This window comes from Rhineura floridana, chromosome 2 (genome assembly GCF_030035675.1).
Source record: "Rhineura floridana isolate rRhiFlo1 chromosome 2, rRhiFlo1.hap2, whole genome shotgun sequence".
In the NCBI taxonomy this organism is placed as follows: domain Eukaryota; kingdom Metazoa; phylum Chordata; class Lepidosauria; order Squamata; family Rhineuridae; genus Rhineura; species Rhineura floridana.
In genome coordinates this window covers 143,277,229-143,294,157 of record NC_084481.1, presented here as the reverse complement: position 1 = coordinate 143,294,157, position 16,929 = coordinate 143,277,229, and the positions used below count along the sequence as shown (strand labels likewise).

Genomic DNA, 16,929 nt, shown 5'->3' with positions numbered 1-16,929 from the left:
CCCTCTAGTGGTAGTTGTAGAATCTATAAAAAGAGAAATCACTGGCCTAAACAAAAGACTGTTTAGTATGTACTGGATATATTGAAAGAATAAACATGAAACATTCTCAGTAGCTAACCTCAAGACATGTAAAAAGATGTACACAACAATACTGAACTAATAAGTGTTAATGTATGTGAGCAAGTGTTGTTTTACAAAGGAACTTGTTCGTGAAGGGTTAATAGCCACAGAAGCCGACATAAGCCAACAGGTGTGATTAATTGAGGGTGGGAACACACTTAGTCATCCTGACTGCTGGAGCAATAAAAGAAGAGAAGCAACACAGAGGTAATGTGTGCTGCTGCTCTCCATCTCTCAAACACCCCCGGACTGCTCCTCTTTGTAGTGAATGCTGCAGTTCTGATAAGGAACGGCGTGCTGCTGGGAAAACGAAAGGACGACGAAGGCACACAGAATCTCTGGCTGTGCTACTGTAGAAATCCTGTAAATAGACTTTTGACTGTATGTATCAAGCGTATGCTATTTATGTTCTGTTTACTTTGTGCAACGTCTGAGTAAAAGACTGCTTATAGCACAGATACGTGTATCCTGACTCTTTGTGGGAAAGAGGAATCCAAAAATCCTAACAATAAGAAAAAAAACCCCTCGGATGTGTCAGTTCAACTGCAGACAACACAGTAACAGGCCAAATACTTCAAGCACTTCTTGTGACTGGGGCTGTCAGCACACAAGTTGCCTACAGCAAAGTGTGTCCATTGGCCACACCTGGAGTAGGAATGGATTGATCTGCCGATCAGTTGTGACATCTCTTTGAAGCTGGTCTCACCAGTTTTTACAGTAAAAAGGGGCAGGCTTTGACTAGCATTGTGTACCCCCATTTTCAGAAAAGAGGTGGAGACACACTGGAACTGGTGTGTCTCTAGAGTCTAGAGAGCATGGGGTAGCCAACATGGTGCCCTCCAAATGATGGACTCCAGCTCCCATCAACCCCAACCAGCATGGCCAGTGGTCAGAAGAGATCTGTAGTCCAATAACATCGGGAGGGCCAAAGGTTAGCCAACCCTTTTGTAAAAATTGATTGGCCAGTTTTGTTACCTTTCTGAATCCAGAATGCTAAGGTAAGGGGAGAAAGAGGATGCTTTCAGAAGAGAAACACATCCTATACCAAAGAATCATACCTATGCGTGTAGAAGGCTGTAGTTCAGCGCTGCTAAGCATTGTGATTTGATTGTAATATTCTTGCAATTTCAGCAAGAAAACAAATAAAACCAGTATGCAGTCTCAAGTAATCAATGCAGTCAATAAATTATACAGCCACAACAGTGGCTGCATACTATAGCCAGCGTGGATTTTTAGCATTCCGCAATGTTAAATTGAAAATAACCCCCCCCCCGCCATTCGAATGCTTCCCATAAGCTCGTTTCAAAACAAAACCTTACAAAGCTTATAGTCCTGAACTCGGAAACGCTTGCTTAAACAACCATATTAATTATTCAGATCTCTTGAAAGCACTTTCTCCCGCAAGCATTCAACTCAGTGCTCGAATTGGGGGGGGGAGCAGACTTACCTTACAGCTTCTCCCCCCCTCAATTGTTTTGTTTGCTTGTTTTCAACAGTTTTGCAAAGCTGCAGGAAAAGGGGAAGAGATGATTCGGTTAACATTGGTGTAAAGCTTTATGTATTTCCCTCTGGCCCTGCCATGATCTTTAGCAACCGCTAGGGGCCGCTCGCTCAGCAGGTAGGCGGAAAGATAGGAGAGGCGAAGGTTTAATGGGAGCTGCGCCGCCTGTTCGTCGATTGGCTGTGCTCTTGCCTTCGTACGCGGTGACGTGTTCTAGGCTTGCACGTACACGCGCACCGCCGTCGCGGCGAAACTCCTGGTCCGGCCAGCGGCGCCGCTGATGTCGGGATGACCATCCCGGCTGGATTATGGGCTACCTGGTCGAGAAGCAGTTGGCGACGCGGCCTGTAAGAACCGGCCTCCCCACCTAGGCTGCTCTTCTCGGCTCTCCCTGAGGGGGGTGAGCGTACTCCAGGCTCCCTCCCCCCCTTTTCCGTCAGGTGAGTCCGGGCGCTACCAACCCCTCCTCCTTCCCCCGATTCTTTTAGAGAGGGGGGGGCACTTATCCTCTCAACCGGAAGTATTCCTCTGTTGTAAGTCCCGCCCCTTTAAAGGGGGCACGTCGCCCTTTGCCTCCACCTATCCCTGTACGCAGTCAGCGCCTTGTCTTAAAGGCATCCTTGTAAAAGTTCCAGAGAAGAGACTTTTTGTTAGATCCTCATTGTGGACCTCGGTGAAATAGGCTCTTACCTAGAGAACAGCAGGTGTATTTTTTTCTCAATTACTAACCCCACATCTAATGGAGAGACCCATGGGATTGAGAGGTTGTTAGCGGTAACCCGTTCAGAACCAGGTAGGAAAATAAGGTGAGAGGCCGTCAGGAACTTTAGTTAGGAAGAACTTTATTTGTAGCACACAAATAAGCTCTTGGAATGAGCTGGTAATCAAACGAACGCAATAACAGCACATCAACATTGACTCCTACTCCCCCCCCCACAGCTTTCTGTTTCTCACATTTATAGCCCCCTAATTGGTACAGACAATCTTCTGCAGCTGTGTGGCTTATGCAACATGAGCCTTTATGTTAGACTCTGTATTAACCCTTTGTTCCCCTGTTTTCCTCGGGGATCAAAAATGCAAGTCATCCCACTGGTAACATTCCCCCACCTTTTTGATTCGTGAGGAATGCAGACCTTACATCCTATACAATCAGAGCCCATTACAAATTTTCTGTTACATACATATAGTTTTATGCATCAGCATCTATAATCAGTGATTGAGTCATCTAACCGATCCATCCAATCCCTACCCCCATCTAGCATCGCGAACCACACTTTAAAATCCTGTTCGGACCAGTCATCGTCCCCTGTTTGGGGTTTTACTGTTTTATTGTGTCTCTGGGTTGCTTTTACTTTTGCAACTTTAAACCGGTCTGGAGGGTGACCTAGGTTAGCTGTTTGTGACCTGCGGGGTTCTACAACTGGTTGCTCTATTTCGGGGGCTGTTTGAACTGTCTCAACCCCTCTTTCATTCTCAGTGCCCTCTTCCTGTTTCACGTGAAAAGCAGGCAGGCTTTCCTTGTTGGCTCCTGGGATGGTTGTAGTATCCTCTACGCTACAGCTTTCTACTGCTGTTTGTGTGTCTATCTTGCTTGCCTCGATTGGCGTGGCACCTTCTGTACTTACACTTTCTTGGTGCTGCCTGTCAGGGACACGACTATATCCAGCGTTTTCGTTCCAGAATACTACCGGGTCGTTTCTGGTATCTGGGGTTTCTGGACTTTTGATGGTCACTTCCTGGCTTGCTATAACTCTATGGGAAGTAACATCAAAAACCCTGTATGCAGCTTTCTCATATCCCAGGATTAACCCCTCTCTCCATTCTTGATTCCTTCCATTTTTATGTGCTTTGGGTACATGCACCCAGCATGCAGCACCGAAAGTTTGAATGTGTGCGTGTTTGGGCTTGCGCCCATATAACATCTCATATGGAGTTTTGTTCACATCTATAGTATACAGCCTATTGATTACATAGTTAGCATACACAACCGCTTCTGCCCAAAAACCAGATGTTAAATTACTGCCATGCAACATCGCACGCATGTTTTGAAGACATTTGTTTCGACGTTCCGCGGATCCGTTCTGATGCGGCAACCAAGAGGCAGTGAGAGTATGCTTTATGCCTCTTTCTGTAAGGAACCGCTGAAGTGAACTGGCTAAAAACTCCCCTCCTCTATCGGAATGCAGCTGTGCCACCTTAACAGCGTGTTTCACTTCTACCCACTGAATAAAGTGACGTATGTTTTGTTCTGCTTCAGCTTTTGCCTTGAGCAGAAAAACAAAGCCATATCTTGTAAAATGATCCACAAATATTAAGTAAAATCTGGCACCTTCCTTTGATTTACGGAATGGACCCGCCAAATCCATGCTAAGCAGCTCAAATGCCCTGCTCACTTTACAGTCGTTGCTTTTCTTTATCGGTGCAGCTTCTGCCTTTGTTTCTTTGCAAATAGCGCATTCTACATAGTGTTTGCAGCTTTTATACGTGATATCTGCACTGTGCTTAGGCATTAATTGGAGTGTGGAGAAACTTGCATGCCCCAGTTTTCTATGATAGTCATGTATCATGTATTCAGCACAATTCCAGTTGCTTGGTCCTACGCCTGTTTACTTGGAAGACACACTGAATTAGGTGGAGTTGCCTCCCAAACAAGTAGGACTGCAGCTCAGCTGATACTGGGGGAAGGAGACATCTGTGTCCCAAAACTGTAAGGTTAATGGTGAAACAGGTGGAAGACACTTGGAAGTTTGATCCTTGGCTTGGTTACTTAGGAGTCAGTGCCGTTGAGTTCAGTGGGATTTGAAAATGGAAATGGCCTGCCTTCAAGTCGATTCCGACTTATGGCGACCCTATGAATAGGGTTTTCATGGTAAGTGGTATTCAGAGGGGGTTTACCATTGCCTTCCTCTGAGGCTGAGAGGCAGTGACTGGCCCAAGGTCACCCAGTGAGCTTCATGGCTGTGTGGGGATTTGAACCCTGGTCTCTCAGGTCGTAGCATTTGGCATTCCCTGAAAAGTCAGACAAGGTCCTTTCTCAGGATTGCCAATGTTTACAGCCATGGAAGATACTGTTGTGACTGGACTTTAATAAGAATTGCTACTTTATTGTACAATCATATGCATCTACCTAGGAGTAAGTTCTGCTTAATTCAGTAGGACTTTACTTCAGTGCAATATTAGATTGCACTGAAAGTTGGTTATATGTACCCTGTTGTGGTCTATAGAAGGTTGAATTGATGATGGCATGTAGTGCACATTTCATAAGGACTGAAATGTAAAGAAAGACTATAAGATGTCTTCAGAAATGAGAGGAGCATGGTTCCTGTCTTGTGTGTCCTTAAAAATGCACAGGAGATAAATCATGGTGAGTTCATAGAAATCTAAAAATGCAAGTAGACAGAGATAATGGAGCAGGCACATCTTCTCTCTCTGTTTTTGCTAGCACAGGCAGAGGAGTTTAAAGGGGGATTTGTAGTTGGGAGGAGACAGTTGCTTTGGAGAATATGGAGTTCAAAATAAAGCAATGGCCATCTGTGGATTTTATTTTCAAATACTCTGCATACACTTGAGTATCATTAATTCAAGAGGCAGCTGGACAGCCACCTGTTGCGTATGCTTTAAGTTGGATTCCTGCGCTGAGCAGGGGGTTGGACTCATTGGCCTTATAGGCCCCTTCCATCTCCTCTATTCTGTGATTCTACAACAGCTCTGAGGTATTCTCAGTAACAGTCTTAAGAAGAAGCTGTAATGGACAAAAAGGAATAACATTTAAATATTTTTAATAATGAACTCTTTTCATTCAATTTCTCCATCTTTCCTCCTTGCACTCTTTTTTTTATTAAAGGAACTTCCTCAGTGTTGTCCATTTTCTGGAAATCACAGCAAACTGACACATCCTATTGAAGTCACTGAAGTCACAGGAAAAAGCCAGCTTTTAAATTGTCCTGTTTTCTTCTGTACCAAATATAAGTCCTAAACTTGTCTCTTTGTTTTCAGAATTAACCTGGAAGTTATTTTAAAATCTGTTTCAGGCTTCAATCCTATATGCACTTACTTGAGAATAAACCCCATTGAATTCAGTGGTCTTAATTCTGTGTGAACATGTATAGTGTTTAGGTCATTTTAAAGTACAGTAGGGCCCCACTCATATGGCGGGTTATGTTCCGGACCCCCGCTATAAAGCGAAAACCGCTGTAAAGCAGAACTCATTGAAGAGAATGGTGCGTGATGCCTGAAAACTGCCGTAAAAGTGGAACAAGCGCCGTATGAGTGGGGCTTTAGTCTAATTGTGTCTAATTGAGACTGCTGCATTAGCAAAGCGCCGTAAAGCGGGGCCCTACTGTAGTTAGAATTTAACTTCAGCCTTAAGTAGTAAATGCATTGGAAAGGAAGACTTCACAAATTACTTGCTTTGAAAAAAATATCTGCAGAATTATGCTTTTTAAACCTGTGAATGTCCTATGGGCAATTTCACGGTGGCTAAAACTATCTGATATTTTTCATAAAGAAATGGGGAACACCCTTTGTACGAAAGAAGCAAGTATGTTTCACTAATCATTTGTAAGTGTCCTGTTCTGGATATGTAGTTTTGTGTACATATACCATTTTGGAAGCCTTCTGCAAGAAAACACTTCATGTAAAATAGAATACAGTTTTCTGTTCAAGTAACTCACATTTGGGTTTCAGAGTGGTCACCTTTCTGTTTTTGGAAGCATTCTAATATAAAAATTTTATCCTACAAATATAAAGCATATTCATATTCTCATTTGTGGACAAATGTACTGTGCAAATCTAAAAAAATAACTGTGCCTGGAAAACTGAACATGTGATTCATTTGAAGAACAGCCTCTAAAGTTATGAATAATATTGTGTTTAGTTTTAGTTATATACGGTAGACAAGGTACAACAGCACTGGAGGACCTGTGTGAAGCAAAATAATTGCATTATTGGTGCATCAAACTAAGAGCTACTAATGATTTTTTCTTCATCCTAAAATATGCTTAGCACAGAGATGGAAATAAAATATGCTTTTAAAACAGTGAAATGTTTCATAACCTGATATGTTTACTTCCATGCTTTGTGTTGCTTCAAAAATGGCATCCAATACAGATAGAACTTTTGGGTAGGAATGTATACAAATATAAATAACAAATGGTCTCTGTGCCACAGAGCATCTTCCACCAGCTTATGCCATCTATGACACTACCTATAGCCTTCCTTCAGCGATCCATGCCCTGGTAACCTCTCATTTTGATTACTGCAATGCATTATATGAGAGTCTGCCTTTAAAAATTGCCTGGAATTTTCAGTTGATTCAGAATCTGACTGCAAGATAGTTAACTGAGACTGAGTTTTACAAAGATACAATGGCAGTCATATACTGTCATCTTAACTGGTTCCCAATCCATGTCTTGGCCCAATTCAAAGTGCTGGTTTTAATCATTAAGGCCCTTCACAGCTTGGGATCTTGAAGAACCAACACTTTCCACATCTAGCTACTTGCATCTTCATCTGAGTCTCTTGTTCAAGTATCCCTACTAAGTGATTTATAGCAGGTGCTTATGAATGGGTGGGCCTTTTCAGTGGTGGCAGCACAGTTGTGGGAATGCTGTTCCAAGAGAGCTCTGCCTGGCATCATCTTTAATGTCTGTGCAGTGCCAGGCAAGACCCTTTTTACTGTCTCAAGACTTTTAAAGTTATATTGTCTTAGCTCTGTTGATCTGTTTTATTATCTCCATTCTCTTTTTTTATCTATTTTAAATTTATTTGGTGCTTTACTGCTGTATTTTATCTTAATGAATTTTTATTGTACTGTTTTATTTTTAATTTGTTTTTACTGTATGCCTAGATAACTTTTTTGTGTAAATAAATAAATAAAGCAACTAAAATATTGCTACTGTGGAAGAAGTTCTTCCTATGTCCTCTTAGCTTCACAAGTAGTTTAAGAAGGTGCATGGCACTTAAAGCTGTTTCAACCACACCTAAGGCCTGGGGCACAAAAAACAATTTAATGTAGCACATGCAATTTTTGAAATAAAAGCCTTTGCTACTAAATGCAGATACCCTTGAGTATTAGTGATTCCAATATTGCTTTTAAAGAAGTTGGTGCTTATTCCAACACCTTTTGGCATGCTAATTATACCTAACACACCACTGATGGTTAAAGATAAAACTTCTTTTCCTATAAGAACTCCGTATCATGGAGTGATTAGGGAGGTTCCTCTTTTGTTAAGCTTGTTCAGTAACGTTTGTGAGTTTGAAAAGTAACTTTCATTATTAACATTGCTAATGCAACTAATAAAACATGTGTGCTTGACTAGAGAGAGTGTTTACTTGCAGAAGACACTGGCAATGACCTACAACTGGGTATAGTGAGAGTATGGAATGTTTAACTTCCACTTTCAAATAGCACCTTCGCAATACCGTGTCAAAAGCTGCTTCTGAAGGTGTTGGAAACAGCATTCAATGAAATATGGGAGAGTTGTCATTTACAAACAAAAATTAAAAATGCTGCTGTACTTATCTAAGCTTGTGTACAAGTTTAATAGGCCTCACTGGATTAGGGCCATTGTGGGATGGCAAGCCACACTGACATCAGTGGGACTGAACTCCATGTGACTATAGTTAGAGTCAAGGTATGAGGGGTGTGTACAGACATGTATAAACAGGAGTCAGTGAAGGGTTGTTTTTCCTTTTGTTAGGCTTCCCCCACCTTCTCAAACAGCACACACATTTATTTCCAAATCAGATGCCGACTTTCCCTGCCTCTTCTGTTTCACCATGCTTCAGGTGGGACTGTCCTCCTTTTAAAACTATTTTAAAACAAGTTGTTTTGTGACATTTTACTCTTAGCCCATCCATTAAAAAGAAAAAGCTTTAAAACTGCTCAAATGTTGAAAGTGCTGGCTAGTCAGAGTTGGATCCAGTCAGGAAGCTGACTTTCCTACCCTCTCTTCTTCCAGCAGCCTGCTTTGCCCTGCACCCCAAGCCACCTGATCCTTAAGAGGTTGGGGAGGAAGGATTGAGAAAGTCATCTCCCTCTTGCAGGTTTTTCTCTGGATCCAACCCATGGTCAGCTTCTGCTGGAAACCAGCTGATCTAGTTTCTCTTGAGCTCCGTTCTGTTGAGGAGATTGTACACATTTGAGCAAAATGGGATGACTACCATTCCACAACATTTTGATCTAATGATGCATGCCTGTATGCACCCTGAGAAGAGAGAATGATATTTGCTAACATGGGAAGTGCTAAGCATTTTAGGAAAAATTTAGCTGTTTTCTTCAAAGCAAGACAAATAATTTGTCAGTCACTTTGAGACATTTTGTAAAAAATGAACAAATATAAATAATAATGATGATAGTCCACATTGAGGGCAGGAGGCAGATACTTCATTATTTCTGCTCCAGCCTATTTTTATCTGCAGTCCCATTCATTTTCCCCTGTAACTCAACAAGCATATGACCAGAAACCAAGATGGCAGAAAAGTAGCTGCAGAGTTGGGATTGCAAGGAAAAAATGGAGGTGGCAGAAAGGTGTCACTTCTTCCCTGGTAATACTATACCACTATGTTGAACCTATTCAGTAGAGCCCAGATTGAACCAATACCTAGTTTGTCTGACTAACAGCAGCTCTCTGGGTTGTTTTTGAGCCCTGCTGGAAGAATCACCCCTTTGTGGTTCTTCCAATATGATGTCAGCATTTAAACCTGAGACATTACATAGGCAGCACGCATGTTCTGTTTCTGAGCGAACATTTAAATGGATAGCTTCATAAGCTAAAGTTTCTTGGCTAGATTCTGTATATTTAAACAAACACTATGTCCATAACACATGTTCTGAAAAAGAGTCTTGAAGGCTACATAGGTGTGGCACTTGACGAAAGCAGTCAAGGTTCATGAAGTTTTAGTTATGCATTCTGTCTGTGTATACTTCGTAAGAGTTCTGAGTGTTTGACGCAAGTTGTATAATTTGGGGAGGTGCATACTCCCATAACATTCATTCAGGCACTAGATTTCCAACTTCTTCATGTTCTGCAGAATTAAGCTGCATCACGCAAACCCAAAAATGAAAACAGCAGTTTTCTAATCATATTCAATCTGAATTTTCTGTATTAAAGTGCAGTTTTAACATCTCATGGCTATTTTGGTCTATGGCTGGTATAGTCAATTTCCCTTGAGTATAATTAAAAGTACTAAAAGGTTTCTAAAAAATCTAATAATTCCAGGCTCGTATCAATATTCAGTTAGAAATGCGTTGAACTAAAGACTGGCAGGGTGATCAGAAGTTAGCTTAACTATTCTGATGTACCTGTTCTGGAGTTACTTTTCACTCCACCTGAAAAAGCAGGTTCGCAGTCTGGGTGTGGTACTCTATCTTGCTTTGCCCACATGATTCTCAAGTGAAGGGAGATGCAAAGACTGCTTTTTCTCATCTTAGGCTGGTGAAATAGCTGTGCCCCTTCCTGTCTGATCAGGATTTGGCTTCAATTATCTGTTCTTTGGAAACTTCTCAATTAGACTACTGTAGTGCACTCTCTAGGGTTCCTTTTGAAGACTCCTTGAAATATCTTGGAAGTGGAACACAGAGCATGTTTACTTTTATCCTAGCTCAGCTGCACTGCTTGCTTCTTTGCTTTTGGACACAAGTACTGGATTTGATCTTTAATGCCAAGGGGTTTCCAAACTGTGGTCCACAGATCACTGGTGTCTATGATGCAACTGTAAAAAATACAATTAAAAATTGCATAGCATCTAACACAGTGCATTACAATATTTACAACAGGCAGCAAAATCCTTAAGCAATCCGCCAAAACCCTCAGCAATTTTCAAGCGATCAGTGGGGGGAAATGTTGGCGTACCACTGTCCTAAACAGTCTAGACTCTGTTAGACCTTAGAGATAATTTGCTGCCGCACAATGCTACTTCAGTCTTAGACCTGTTCCATGTCCTGTTTGTTTATTTACATTTATAAATCGCTTCCCATAAAATATCTCAAAGAGGTTTTACAATAAAAACTTCAGGAATAAAAACAATTATAACAATTGAAAACTCTCTCATATGTAAAACAATGAACAACTTTTTTTGTAAAAATATATTGATTGGGATAAAAATCTCCCCAAAAGACTTTTTGAAAAAAGAAGGGTCTTGAATAAGTGCTAAAAAGACAATAGAGACGGTGCCTGTCTGATATGGACCAGGAGGAGGTTCCAAATGGTAGTTGCCACCACCCTAAAGACCCAATTCTTATATTGTACGGAATGGACCTCCTGATGACATGGTACCTGCAGGAAGGCCCTCCCTTGCCGACTTCAGTGATCAGGTGAATATATAAGGGGTGAGAGGATATTTTCGGTATACTAGTCCTAAGCTGTATAGGGCTTTGTATACCAGTACCAACACCTTGAACTTAGCCTGGTAGCGAATTGGCAGCCAGTGCAATTCTTTCAGCAGCGGTATAACGTGGTGGTGATAGTCTACTACACTGAGCAGTTGAGGTGCTGCATTTTGCACTAGCTGCAGCTTTCAGGCCAACCTCAAGGGCAGCTGCACATATAGAGTGCCGTGGTCCAACCTGGAGGTTGCCAATGCATGGATGACAGTGGTCAGACTATCCCAGTCCAGACATAGCCATAACTCTCTGAAAAATCAAAGCTGCTAAAAGGCATTCCTAGCCACTGAAGTCACTTGGGCCTCTACTGACAAAGATGGATCCAAGAGCACTTCCAGATAATGAACCACCTCCTTCAGGGGGAGTACTACCCCATCCAAAGCAGGCAATTGACCTGATTACCCTAATCCACCTTTTGCAAAGATGAGGTTGGTGTAGGGTTGCCATATTCCAGTTCCACAAATCCGGGTAGGTTAATTTGCATATTATGCAAATTATTTGCATATTATTTGCATTTGGATTGTCCAGTTGTTTTGTTTTTGTGCCTAGGAATTACCACCAAAAACTGGGGAAAGATGTGAGAAATCTTTTTTTTAAAAGCAACATTTTCAGCCTTAAATGCCTAGACTCTAGTTTCCAACACTATGGAGTATTTATTGATTGATTAAGAGAATTTATATCCTGCCCTTTTGCTGTTAAAAACAGAGCTCAGCACAGCTTACAAATATAATAAAAACAATAAAAATACACAATCAATATAAAAACATAATAAAAACACAAAATAGCAACAAACAAAGTAAGTCAGGGCAGCAGCACGGTTAACCATAACATATACAATATATTTCAGAGATGTGGTGGGTGGAGAAAAACAAGCCAAACTGTTAGGAAAAGGAGTCTTTCACACCACATGCTCCGTTCTAAATACTGTTGCAGCAAGTTTGACAAGTTCCTCCAGTATTCCACTGGTGCAGGCACTCAGACATTCAAAGTATCTGTATGTTTCTTAGGTTTTATAAAAGCAGAGCTTTGCTTAACTCAAAATTTCTCAACCACATCTACACAGGTTCCACCTCCATACTCAAAATGAAACTGGGCCTGGAAGTGTGCAACAACCCCACACATACCTTGCTAATTAGATTACCAATGCCAGGATGTCTGTCTTATTGACTACTCTCCTGCTCTCTTCCCCCCCCCCACCAGGCATCATGAAAGACCCAGTCCTGGGCTCAGAAAGAAAATAAATATCTGGTCCTCTTCAAAGTATTGATAAGCCTCTTGTTTTAATTGAAATAATAATTACAAAAATTCTTGTTCTTATCACTAATGGGAGTTAATTATCTTGCATATGCTGCTGTTGCTTCTATGGCTGTAACGGAGTGAGGTTAAAGATAAGTGAAATGCAAATAGGAAAAAAAAACACAAAAGGCAGTAACACTTTCCTAAATGTAATACCATACCAACCACAACAAGATTCCTATGAGTAAGGCAGAAAACTAAGCATCTCACAACCAGTCAGGATTCCTAACTAAAAACCAAAAATATGATAAATGAAGAAATATGTATATAAGCATGACTATCAAATATATTTATTATTTACACAAACTGTAAAGATATTTATAGTGCAATCCTAAGTTTATTTATTCAGAAGCAAGTCCCAGCGTATTCAGTGGGGCTTACTCAAACAGGGACAGAACTGCAACCTCAAGTGATAAGCAACTTCATTCACACAACCCAAAATTCCGAATCATGCCACTTTACGCTGTTTTGCAACATGCTTCCTTGGGAGACCCATCTGACTCCCTTGTTATCATTTTGGCAAGTGGCACATTTTTACCCTACTCTTAAAGCTGTTTTACTTCGGCTTGACTGTACAGCGTATCATGTCTTTAACTGTTACTGTTTAGCAACAATTTTTCTGGGTTTGGATTTTTGCAGGGGTGTTAGGTTTTAATGTTTTATGGGTTTTCTTGTTACTGGTTTATGTGGTTTTATTGCCTTGCTGTATACCTCTTTGAGTACCCTTTGAGCAGAAAATGTAGCTAAAAAGTGCCTGAAAACAATAGTTGGCTCTGAAATTACTGATATAAACTAATTTCCTTTTATCCTTTTATAGCCATCTTAAAACTATGTGGAAATGGGGCAGCGGAGATGATTCAGCTCCTAAATCTGGAGTAAGTACTTTTTAAAAAAAACCTTTGACTTATCTTTGAATTTAATACTTAGTAATTCACATTGCAGTTATTCTAAACGTGTGCATCATTACAATGAACATTTTCATTGTTTAGTCTAGAGATTTTCACATATCAAAAAGTTTTGGTGACTTACCATATTAAGTATGATTAGCATTTAATTTTCAGGGTCAGCACAGCATTGGGCTGCTTTTGCTTATATTTTTGAGTTTTTTTAAACACCCCTTTTGCCTGGGAGTTACATGTGTTTACCTAGCTGGATGGGTAACTACAAGTGTTAGGGAGCAATTCAACATGAGTTTACACAGGGCTGGGGAGAGTTGGATGTGGCAGATCCCTGGCTGAGCTGGCAGGCTCTCAGCACCGCTGGGCTCCACCAGCAGAAGCCCCCTGTCCCGGCTGAGCCATAGCAGTGCAGAGAGCCTGCTGCTGCAGCCAGGGGTCCACCAGGGATGGCTCCTGAGTGGCAAGTGGATGTCACAGAGCTTCCCACCGGCTCTTCCACCACTGCCCCTATCTCATGTCGGCTACCCTTGAGTTGGATTGCTCTGTTAGTTGGTGCTCTTTGTGTGTTTTCTCTTTATGATCCAACAGTTAGGGCTGGTGTATCTTTAAAGCAAATTGAAATCCTGTCAGCTGGCTGTTGTGTGTAACAACTGAATGATGCGATTTCAGTTTTCTTTAAACTAAGTTTGGGCAGCCCTTGCTACTTAGTGCGGAATTAGACACCACATTTGATATAATTTCTAAAATGTTAGCGCTTAATGCTAGAGTTGCTTCAAGATGAAAAATGTACAAAATATTTAGATTTCTATTTGAAAACATGGACACTGCAATCCTGTGCATGCCTGCTTAGAACTGAGTCCCACTGAGTTCATGGGCTTACTTCCAAATATATGATTGTAGCTTGAATCTATGTCATGGGTGGAAAAACTTTTTTAGTTCAAGGCTTGCATTCGCTTGTGGACAACCTTTTGGGAGCTGCATGCCAGTGGTTGGTGGAGCCAGAGGGGAAAGTGGGTGGAGCAATAAATGTCACTCTTATTTCTGAAGGCTACATTCTAGCCACACAAATGCCAGTTTTTTCTACCGATTCCTCACCAAAAAGCCGATGTGTATCTCTATCTAGACATACAAAAGGCATCAGCACAGTTCCAGGACATATTCAAGCCAACCAAAAGCACTCAAGGAATTTACGGAGTAGGGCCAGAGAGGGGTGTGGCCTGGGGACAATCCTAAGAATCAGACAGAGAGGCCTGAATGGTACAGTCGGCCCATGAGCTGCAGGTTCACCACTCCTGGTCTAGGTAGGAGAATAGTGACTAGTTCTTAAAAGTGCTTCATTAGCTTTCACTTCTGTGAAACGGGCTGCTCTGCATGCACAAAAACATTCTTTTCCCATTGAAGTCAATGGGGAAGTTCTTGCTGCAGGGTATTATTATGTGCTTGGAATGCTCTCCTTCAGTATATAGCTGGGTTGGCAACTTACGTTAAATGATTTGAGAACGTTATCCTGTAACTCTCTTTTTATATTGAAATATGGGAAATGTTGTATTCTAAAAATATGCCAATATTGTCTTGCCTGCTTCATTTTGTTGTTGCAAAATTAACTCTTAACTCTAGGCTCATGGCACATCTCAAACAGCAAGCATGTCAGTGACCGATTTGACTGAACAGCTGGTCCAAACTGAACAGCTGGTAGCACAACTCAAAGAACTTGTCAAGGAAAAGGATAATGAGTTACGCCATAAAGAGCAACAATTAAAGGTATTGTGTGTGTATATGCATCAAGACTGTGTCCTACTTACAAATGAAAATGAACTTCCCAGTGGTCTGGGGGGCAAGTGGCTCTAAATAGTAGCTTACAATGGTTATTTCAAAATGGGTCTCAAAGGTGATCATAATTAGTAGGCACAGCTTCCTTCTAGTTTATTTTAAGTTTCCATAACTTGCCAGATTGGGTTGTCACTCAAAATGTAAATGTATCCCAAGTATGAACAGATGATGTAGATAAGCCTAGGGTTAAGATTATTCATATTGGTAGCAGTAACTATAATGTATAATTCTACTTCAGGCTCAAAGCCACCTGTCTTGGCTGTGTAGTTCTTTTAGTGCAAAAATTAGCCTTGTGTTGAAAGTATTTTCATATATTTAAATTTAGCTATATATATATAATACTTGTAATTAAATTGTATGGGGAGATTGCATTTGTCTAAAAATAAGCTCTTAATAATCTCCAGGAAGAAAAAGAAGCTTCTGAAGCCAAGATTTCCAAATTAAAGCTGCAAAACAAAGCCAAAGTAACATCCTTAACATCACAGTTAGAGGAATTTAAAAAGCAAGTATCAGGAGCTAGAACCCAAGAAGGAAAACCAGAGCAAAAGAAAGTGAGTTTTATCCTTAAAAATTCAAATAGGCTTCAAGGCCTTGGCAATAATATTTTGATTTGTTCTCTTTTTCTATTTTTATAAGGCTGGTTAACCACACACATGTGATAGCAGATGGAAAAGAGTATGGGGTTCTAATCTGTGTTGGCTGTGGGTGCTTATTCCTAGAAGGGAACAGGCACCTCCAGCCAAACCAGCAGGATTTAACTCCTGCTTGACTGCTTCCGTGGGGTGGGGTAGATCATGTTTAGTTTGGGTGCACTCATCTGTTTCCTTCTGCAAACAGGCACTCACAACCAACGTAAGTAGCCCTGTTTTATTTTTTTGGAAGCTTCAGCTGGATGAGGGAAAGTTGGGAATTCTCCCTCGCTCAGCTGATGCTTGGAAAAAAAGGGTCTGCTTGTGTGGGGTACACGCACCTGCAGCCAATGCAGCAGGATTTAACCTCGGCTGACAAGTGGAGTTTAAATCCTGCTCACTATGGCTGTACAAGCTTGTTATCTACTGGGAACAGGCATGTGCAGCAAAAGAAAGCAGCCCTGTCTTGGTTTTTTCCTCAAGAATGGCTGGGCAAGGGAGAAGACCCTCTCACAGCTGATCTGCAAAAAGCAGATTTCTTCTGGCTTGAACATTCCTTGTTTTGTGGTTGTCTGTCAAGCACTCGGGAGCCCTGTGCAAGAGATTTTGACAGGTGGATGGTGAAACCCATCTGTTAGTTATGTGACGCACCTGTTAAATTTGGCCCACAAGTCTGATCTAGCCTATAGAGCCAAAAAGGATTCTCCCCTCCCCAAACAAATACTCTGAACTGTTATAAGCAGTTATATTCTGATAATCCTCTATTCCAAGTTGGTTTTGTTCATATTTAATTTAAATTCTGCAGCTGTCTTATTTTATTTCCCATTGGGTAAGTTAATTCCTCATGTTCTGAAAAGAATTCTTAAGCACGCACTTTTATTTTTATTTCTAAAAGAAAAACTAGCTCTAGTGTAGAATTCTGATTCTGATATAGCTTACAGAAATTGCCTTTTTTTTATTTGAGACTAAATGTTCAGATTCACATTTCTAGGGGTATAGAGATAGTGATCAGGAAAATGCTGCTGCAAGTCGTGGAAAAATATTGGTACTTAAAAAGAAACTTGAAGAACTGGAAATACAGAACGCTCAAAGAAATGAAGAGTTACAGAAAAAGGTAATGTTTTGTACGAGGATGTAATGGTTTTGTTTATCTGAAGTGTTTGTGTTGCTCCTAAAGACTGAGCAACTATTTTTATAAAGCTAGTCCATATCCTTTCAAAATGGCTGGTAATACATACTGTTACTGAAGAGTTAAGATAGTAGTCTCCT

At 41.0% G+C, this 16,929-nt stretch overlaps 1 protein-coding gene across 7 annotated transcripts in view; it reads left to right on the top strand.

Moving 5' to 3' along the window:
• Nucleotides 1–1,791: 1,791 nt before the first annotated feature.
• The window catches only part of LOC133377194 (golgin subfamily B member 1-like), a 94,642-nt gene continuing 79,504 nt past the window's right edge, over nucleotides 1,792–16,929 (top strand). For 5 of the 7 annotated variants that reach the window (XM_061610732.1, XM_061610731.1, XM_061610730.1 and 2 more), the window contains exons 1-5: nucleotides 1,793–2,061; nucleotides 13,120–13,177; nucleotides 14,819–14,962; nucleotides 15,436–15,582; nucleotides 16,652–16,774. In XM_061610732.1, coding sequence (XP_061466716.1) covers nucleotides 13,133–13,177; nucleotides 14,819–14,962; nucleotides 15,436–15,582; nucleotides 16,652–16,774 — 459 coding nt within the window. In that variant the 5' untranslated portion in view covers nucleotides 1,793–2,061; nucleotides 13,120–13,132. Of the gene's footprint in view, nucleotides 2,062–13,119; nucleotides 13,178–14,818; nucleotides 14,963–15,435; nucleotides 15,583–16,651; nucleotides 16,775–16,929 lie in introns of all 7 variants that reach the window. The other 2 variants (XM_061610728.1, XM_061610726.1) reach the window with 1 other exon arrangement.